At 42.7% G+C, this 8,853-nt stretch overlaps 1 protein-coding gene across 1 annotated transcript; it reads left to right on the top strand.

Annotated features, from left to right (window-relative positions):
- Positions 1-1,269: 1,269 nt before the first annotated feature.
- On the top strand, positions 1,270-8,818 carry LOC121622488 (reticulon-4-interacting protein 1 homolog, mitochondrial-like). Its single transcript, XM_041959465.1, has 9 exons — positions 1,270-1,859; positions 1,952-2,103; positions 2,886-2,954; positions 3,449-3,573; positions 4,047-4,095; positions 4,210-4,346; positions 4,947-5,130; positions 6,839-6,934; positions 8,031-8,818. Exons 1-9 carry the CDS (start codon positions 1,580-1,582, stop codon positions 8,232-8,234), a joined length of 1,296 nt encoding a protein of 431 aa, XP_041815399.1. The 5' UTR covers positions 1,270-1,579; the 3' UTR covers positions 8,235-8,818.
- Positions 8,819-8,853: the final 35 nt, after the last annotated feature.

The raw sequence follows: 8,853 nt of genomic DNA, 5'->3' as shown, positions 1-8,853 counted from the left end.
CTGCCAGCAGTGACCTATGTGTAATGGTCAACAGCAGAGCAGCTGTTTTGCTTTAAGCCCCCTTGTAGTTTGCATGCTAACCAGCTAATAGTGAAGCAAGTTTCAGTTTAAGAATGAGCAGTGCTACTGATGTGCTGTGTTCATGCATCAAGAGGGCATCTTGTTTGTGATCACTGTTCCCAAATGAATCTTTAAGACATGATACACTAATGCCATGTTATAACTGTGAAGCATCATGTAAACATTAAAACAAACCCCAAATGAACCCCCTGGGTATTGCTCAGGCATAAACAGATAATGTTTTCAGCCCATTTGCCTTTGGTTTTCTGCGCTCATCTCTGCCCCATCCATTAGTCTTTGCTACACTGATATGCATTCCACCCATTTATCTCCAGCTGATGGAGCACTCAGCAGTTACTTTACTGTCAAGTAGACCTCTCAAGCATATCAGTTTATAATTTTTTCATGTACACTTGCATTTTTATGATAATAGACTATTATTGCTACATAATGGATTTTTGTGTTTGAGCCTTAATGGAGCCACTGCAATTCTGATCTTTCTCCTAGGTGTGTTGATGTGTTTGGTTTGTTACTACTAAAACATTAGCAATATCATAATGTCATATATAACATTTATCATAACACAATTTATTATTAGCATTGCTATTTTTTGAACAATGAACAAACTATAACACAAAACACTACAGACAGCATAGTATAATATTAAAGTCAATAAAGCATTGAGAGGTCTATATCATTCATAATAAAATAAGAAGATGGATGGATGGCTGGATGATTATGTATGCTTTACAAACAGAAAGTATGGGATTTACATACAAGACAAATCATCAAAACATCAAAAAAATTATGCCCATGAATTCAGAGATTATATTGGAGGTATGAAGTCTGTTAAAAATAAATTCAAATTCAATACACCTGTTAATTATGCTGGTAATATGAAAAAGCAAATGCCAATGTTTGTATTTCTATAAGGTAACATCATTATATCATTATATTGTTATTAGTGTTATCATCATCATCATCACCACTGTCATCAATGAACGGATGAATATACAACATTTATTATTATTATTATTATTATTATTATTATTATTATTATTATTATTATTATTATTATTATTATTATTATTATTATTATTATTATGTCGTCTTTCACGTAAGAGTCATTCTCTTACTCTATTGGTCAGCATATCTAGTTACAGAACTCTGATTGGCTGTCGTCGTGAGTTCAGAGGTCAGTGTGTTATGTAGCCGTCTGGCATGAAAGGGGTGTGTTATCAGCTGATTTTTGTAACAGCGGTTTGTACTTTAGCCTAATGTGACACTCGATAATACACTTAACGTGCACAAAGGCGTCGTCGCTCATTTATTTGACCTATTATGCACATTTTTCGATATGCTTTTAGCGCTGACGACCTGCAGGTGCTAGCTCAGTAGCCACCTAGCTAGCCAGCCAGCTAGCTGAGTGATAAGTGTTCCTACAATTGATATGTTGTGAAAAGCTGACCTTGTCGGCAGAGCCAGCTGAGGAACGATTGAAACAGGTTCAGATAAAGCCATGGCAGCAGTCAGGTTCATGTGTTTGTTCAGCGCGAAAGCAGCAGGCTCGACCAAAACATTAGCTCGAGCAGGAAGGAGTGTGTGCTTCAGTAGAAATGTCTGCAGTTCACCTTCAAGACTACAGAGCTGCATGTCTGCATGGGTCATTGATCAGTATGGTACCAATGGGGTTTTGAAGTACACAGAAGAAATCACCGTCCCCAGTGTCAGTTCTCCCACTGAGGTGATGATCAAAGTCCATGCGGCTAGCCTCAACCCTCTTGATATATCTATGAGGGGTAAGTGTTGTACTAATACTCACCTGAGCAAGAAAATCAGTGATTTGTGGTTTAAGCTTCTGAACATACCTGCTCCCTGTCTTCATTTTCAGGTGGTTATGGAGCTAAATTGCTTAAATTAAGAAGGGATCCACTGTCTGTGACGGACAGTGGTCGTGAGTTTCCTCTGATTCTGGGTCGTGATGTGTCTGGTGTGGTGGTGGACTGTGGATCTGAGGTTACCCATTTCGTTCCAGGGGATGAGGTAGGAGCTGCGCTGCACACCAGTCATTTAGAAGATATAATATTATGTAAGGAGTGGGAATAATTTTATTTTACAATGCTATAACAAAGTACATCATCTGTTAAAACAATTAGAGGGATGTCTTGTGGTTAATTAAGTTGAATTCCTGAGAAATGGAGGCTCTTCATCATATTGATGCAAAAGTCATAAAAAGATAAGTAGACGTTGCTTAATTTTAAAGGATCATGAGCCAAAACAGTTGGAAACCACTGGCCTAACACACTTCAAGATGTTTTTAAAAAGTAGCCATCATAACATAAATGTTAAGGCAAAATCATTGATAGTTAACAAATGTGAAATGTGTATTATCTCACATCATAATACTTACTCCTGATTCACACAACTCCATCATTGAGTTATTCGCAGACATTTTCTTGGAGGAAAGATTGAGCTCTTTCTGCTTGGTCATCACACGAGTGCAATTCATCATAATTTGAAATGTCTACTGTGCTGTCGCCCACATATACTCATTACTGTCGTCCTGCAGACAAAAATGCAATTATGCAAATTGAATGTGATTAAATAACAGAACTATACACCAGTAAAAAAAATAAATAAATAAAATCCACATCCAGCGTTCCAGTAGTCTTGTTCCATCGGTGTAAAAATATCTTTGGAAATGACTAACGACGAGGACAGGAACAGCTAAGAGCTTAATAGTCGATTAACTACAGTCTGGGATGAAGAGTAGGCGGTAAGATGCACTTGTGTTCAGCATGTTAAATGTCATATCTGTGTTCCAGGTGTGGGCTGCTGTTCCCCCATGGAAACAAGGCAGCCTGGCAGAATTTGTGACTCTAACGGAGTACGAGGTGAGCTACAGAGCCAGTATAGTTATATCATTGCAGTAGTTTTTGCTTCAGTCCACTAATTAACTGTAAGAGGGTTTACTATTCAGTCCTTGTCTTGCTTAAGACCCACTTTAAAGTGATTTGACTTTCCTGTCAGTATGTTTTCAAGCAAATGGAAAGAATTGATTTAGAGCTGTTGTACGATTTATAAACAAAATGTTAAACAAAAGTTTGGAAGAATTGCATCCTGTTATGCAACCCTGCAGTGTAAGAAGTAATTAGGATTAAGTTTGTTTGGTTCGCAGGAGCCACTGTGGCAGCAATTACAGAGACCCACAAATTGCCCTCTGTGTTTTTTGCTGCACTGTACTTAATTTATTCAGCAGCTCCGAACCAGCTGCCCCCACAGCCGCTCTGCTGATTAGACTCGGCTTTTTAATTGATAATTAAAAAGATTGTTGACATGTTGATACATTTCTAACTTTTTACATTGTCTGTGCGGTGGTTTTTTGCAGGTTTCCCACAAGCCGAAATTACTGAGCCACACAGAGGCAGCATCCATCCCCTATGTAGCCAACACTGCTCTGTCTGCACTCGTCAATGCAGGGGGTCTTTGCAGAGACAGCTCTTCTAATAAAAGGCAAGGACCAGCCTGATCTTGGATAACCTTATATTAAACCCCTCTATTCGCAGTATCAGGGCGGAAAAAGTAAGAAGTCTTAAGTTCCTGAATACATTATGAATGGCCATCAATTAATTCTTTAAGGTCTTTGAGTTTCTAAATGTGCTCTTTTTCTTTGAAATCAGTGTAGTCTGGCAGACTTATACTCTGATAAGACATCTTTTTTTTATCACATTCATCTCAGTGGTGAAATTGGTCATTGTAATTGGCATCAAAAGGATTTAAAGATCATGTCTTTAATCCATGAACTGTAAGATTTAACCTGATGTCTAATTGAATGGAACTTTCTTTCCTCCTCAAAAGAAATAGCTTCAGATCCTGCGAATCCCTTTTTTACCCCCCGAGGCTTCCACTTCTCTTAGTAGCTTTCACTTAAATGAGTCACACAGTAATTGAATGACCCTCTGGTCGCTGGGGGTTTCTTCTCCTAGAGTTTTGATCACTGGCGGATCGGGAGGTGTTGGAACATTCTCCATTCAGGTAAGGCGTAATGCACCAGCGTGTGCGTTTGACTCTTTTACACTCTGCATGAATGTAACGCCCCTTGCTGAGTCTGTGTGTACAGTTCTGTTTTCTTCCTCTGTGTGCTGCCAGTTATTGAAGGCCTGGGGTGCCCACGTAACCGTTACCTGCTCTCAGAACGCTGAAGGCCTTGTTAGAGGGCTGGGGGCCGACGAGGTGGTGGACTACACAGCGGGGGATGCGGCTGAACAGCTAGAAATGATGGGAAAGTATGTCGTTGCTGTGAAAAGCATGTGCTTTTAGAAGTAACCACACAATGAAATCATACAGCACATTGTGTGTAAAGTGGTGACATTGTGTTGTTTTTGTTATGAAAACAAATCGCAGCAGAATGTGCTTTACTAGCCGCAGGGCCAGACTCTAATGAAGCATCATTAGAGTCAGTGCCAGGCCAATGAAGCTGCTAATAAAAAGGAATCATCCAGGACTGCGAGAACCGTGTGTGCTTCTCCCCTTTAAACACCCCCAAATGTGGCAAACATCTTCCTGTCAGCATGGCACAACTGCTCACTGACTTGCTTTCCAGTTTCCATGGAAACCAGGGCTCAAGGTCTGAGTGGACGCTGGTTCACCTCTCTCCTCGCCCCCAAAACCAAATTGGTTAATCCTGGCTTTAGCTTGAAGACAAAACATCGTTTCTGAGCATACTCTATAAACCATTGTCCTGGCAGTGCTCACCTGAGATGATGAAACATGCGATGCTCTTATAACTACGAATCTGCTAGGACTTGCGCGTATGTTTATCAGTGTTCTAAAGGTTTCACCAGCAGGATTCCTTCAGGTTTGACCGTCTGTGTTTGCACCCTCAGGTTTGACGTGATTTTGGACAACGTGGGTGGGGAAACAGAGCAGTGGGTGATAGGCATGCTGAAGCCCTGGTCTGGGGCAAAGTACATCACACTGGTTACTCCATTGCTACACAACACCGATTCCATGGGCCTGCTGGACGGGATGTTCCACGCTGGATTCACCCTGCACAGCAAGGCCATACAGGTAAACATGAGCAAAACCAACTTTCAGCACTGAATCAAACACAGCTGATGGGAAACATTATGGTCTGACATGCGCCTCCACTCGCCCTGTAGACAGAACACTCACTATCCTGTTGTTTGTTTTTACTAAATCCTTCAAGCCTGGTATTTCTCATGATGCCATTAGTTGTGGGTGTGGGCCACAGGGGCTCCCAAGCTGAAATGAATTGATCTTTCACTGGAGTGGAGATACGCCATTGTGTAATGGGTAAACACCTGTTCCAGCCAGTAGCTGTTTTTGCTTTATTTCCATTCGGTTGATCAGATTAAGTTCAGTTCAAATGGGGAGAGAGAAAAAAATCATGTCATAACTTGACTTCATAGCTTCGTAACATACTCAGTTTATGCTTGAGGTGTAGAAATGTGCCCTGCAGGGTGTAATAGATTTAATCGTGCACAGGTGAAGAGAGAATCTGAGCCTTTATAGTTGGAGTCCCTGCATAAGCCTCATGGTTCGCCCTGTCCCACCAGTTGCTCTATTAGTGGAGAGCATGTGTAATGAGGGTAGTGGGTGAATAGGCGAAGACTGGGTGGAGCCGCTCTGGGGACTGAGTCAAGTTGTCCTGGGCATTGCAGGCGTTGGTGACCGCACGGCTGGCGGTGTTGGAGTTGGGTATGTGTGGATGAGACTGTGTGCGCGTGTGCATGTGATTGCTGCTGAACCAGCAGTATTTGGTGTTTTTGTGCAGATTGTAGCCGACTACCCCCCCACCCCCGGCAAATACCAGTGTTTGTGTGTTTCTTGCCAAGCCTCAGGGCCCCTTTGTCCACAGGAGCAGCCAGCTGGTCAGTTTGTTGGGGCTCAGCCACAGCAGGCACACCCTCAGCTCTGGACAGCAGGCTTCAAATGGGGGACCGCAGCGCAACTGAGCCCTCTAGTGTTCAGCTTCCTGTCAGCACTGAGCGGTCAGGACGAATCTGTTGTTGAAATGTTTACCGAAGGCTGAAGAGGTGTGGCAGATTGATGCCACATCATAATGTACAGTAGCATGATCAAATATCAGGTGGTGTTGAATTTCAGGATTAGCACATGGGAGTTTCTTTCTTTTTCTTTCTTTCTTTCTTTCTTTCTCTCTTTCTTTCTTTTCATTTCATTGTGTTTTTCTTTGGAACATAATTAAATTTGAGGAACAAAATACCTGTTTTCAGTAGATGGATTACATTGCTAGGAAGAATTAAAACAGTTACCATAACAGATAATTGCAGAAAAATCATAATATATGAATTATAATAACCTGGGTAAAAAGGAGGAGTTAGTTTGCTCGTTAAGATCGCCACCAGCATCCTTCTCTTTTTTTAAGTCTTCAAGTCAACCAACACAGAGAGTAGCACAGTATCCACCTGTATTACAGGTGATCTCAGGAAGAAAAACCCAGTAACTGTTCAGTAGCTACTGTAGGTAACTCGTCTATCTGTGAAATAAGGTGTTACCCAAGTCACAGTGATGATGGAGTGTCTCCAGCGTACACTGCCTGTGTGTCTTGGTTGGTTTTCAGTAGTGGGCTCATGGTGTTTTTTTTAGCATTATGTTAAAACTTTTGATATTTATGAACACGTAGAGAACAAATTTGGATTCCCAGAGACATTTGTATGCTAATTTCCTCATCTTTTCATGCCAAGATAACCACTCTGTGTTCTAATTGATGCCTCCTCTCTGTTTCGATTCCTAGAACATAACATCTAGTGGAGTCTTCTACCGGTGGGGATTTTATGCTCCAGATGGGCCCGCCCTGGACGAGGTCAGCAGGCTGGTGGATGCAGGGAAGGTACTGTACTGCCTTATTACTGATTTCATACATGCTGGCATACTGGACATACAGAACCACTCATGCTGTTAGAATGGGGAGATGGAAATCCTCTCATTTGTACACGGGTCACGCACTGAGGGTGAAATTATTGCTGATCGTATGTGCTGTATGATATCCATCCCTCTCATCATTGAATATGAACGTACCAGAGATTCCATACATGCCTGTACTGAAGGCTCCCCTGTGGCTTTGTGAAGCACATCCCATTGTGCCGGCTGGTTGGTTGGTTGGTTGGTTGGTTGGTTGGCGGTTTGCACGGTTGCCTGCTGGGCGATTGAGTCAGGCGCCAGGAGACGATGAATGGATTTTTAAACAGTGCTGAGCAGCCATTCGCAAAAGCGTGTGGCACCTCTGTCCTTTTGTCCCGGGGCTTACAGCGAGCGGCACACTCAGCCCAGTGGCGGGAAGCTACGGACCCCCCCTCCCTCACCCCACACACACACACGCTCTCTCAGTCAGAAGTGTGGATGCTTTCCAGCGTGACGCCACTGTGCTCCCCATTCATTGTTACCAACAAGAGATGCTGACCAGAATAACAAGCCTGGCTGCTCATGTTGTGGGACTAGTGCAGGATTGTCCAGCCTCATCACATTCTGGACCCCTCCCTCACATTTTCAGCGATGAAAGCAGCGATGATGAAGCATTAGGAGCTTGGGGTTATTTGTTTGTCTAAATTGATAAAATGTGATTGGTGTAATTGCCATGCATTGGACAAAAAACACTGTAGCAACCTCACATCTGGGTACAGGAGTTGTGAAACTAGTGTGGTTATCCATTTTATCTGGTTTATGCTTGGGAGTTTACCCCATCAGCATGATTTAGAAAGCACACGTTGTCACAGAAACATCTATGTCATTGATTCAGTTGTCAAACTGTCAACGCTAACTCTGCTGTATAATAAAGCCGTCCACTCATCCATTTCCCTAATCCATTAAAACAAATTATCCCATGTGCTGATATGCTGAAGGTTTAAATCTGATCTTTTAATTGCTTCCTGACTTACCTCCTGATTTTAAGCTCATATTCATGATATATTTCTGCTGGTTCATCACAGATCCTGCCAGTTGTGGAGGCCCAGTTTCCGTTCGCCCAGGTGCCCCAGGCCTTTCAGAAGTTGGAGGAAGGCCACGCCAGAGGGAAGACGGTCGTCAGGGTGGTTGAAGAGGACGACAGACAGGCCGAAGAGTTGGTGCAGAGCAGTCACACAGAGGCTGCGGCGTCAGAGCAAGAAGTGCAAGAAACGGCGAAGCAAAACTGAAGACAATAAGCAGGGGGCTGCGATTCCTCTCATGTTTTCAGGGTCACTCTTAACAGCAGTAGACTGTTTTTCAGAGAGATCAGAGGTGCTGCTGTTGGTGCAGCAGACAACAAGCGTGACCTGAGCTTGGACTGGGAACGGGCCAAAGGTTGTTCTTGTTAAAGCTTTCATCCTCATGTCCTGTGTTGAAGTTTTCAAGCAGTATTTCAGTTATGCTGAGTTCATGTCACAGAGAAGTTTCTATAATTACTAACCGCAGACTAATAAATACCATTCAGGTCAGCGTACAGCTGGTAATTATAACCAGGCAGCTTTCTGATTCTGCAATCTATCCAACAAGGAGTTACATAATAAAAACACGTCTGTTACAGCCAGAAACTTTATCAAGAGATGTGTTTATCGTCCAGCACCAGGTGAGGCAGGAGCAGATGAATTTGCATTTCTTTGCGTTTGCACCGTCTCCATGTTGAGTTGTTTGACAGCTGGAATCTTTCGCACCGCCATGCTGCATCTCGCATTATGTGAATGCAGCATAAAGAAAGTGAGCCAAAAAAAAAAAGTAACCATTCAACATTTGGGGAAAAGCAAACGGTGAAACTTAAAATTGGAAGCATTTCGT

This window comes from Chelmon rostratus, chromosome 18 (genome assembly GCF_017976325.1).
Source record: "Chelmon rostratus isolate fCheRos1 chromosome 18, fCheRos1.pri, whole genome shotgun sequence".
Classification (NCBI taxonomy): Eukaryota; Metazoa; Chordata; class Actinopteri; order Chaetodontiformes; family Chaetodontidae; genus Chelmon; species Chelmon rostratus.
This window is presented reverse-complemented; position numbering and strand designations above follow the sequence as displayed.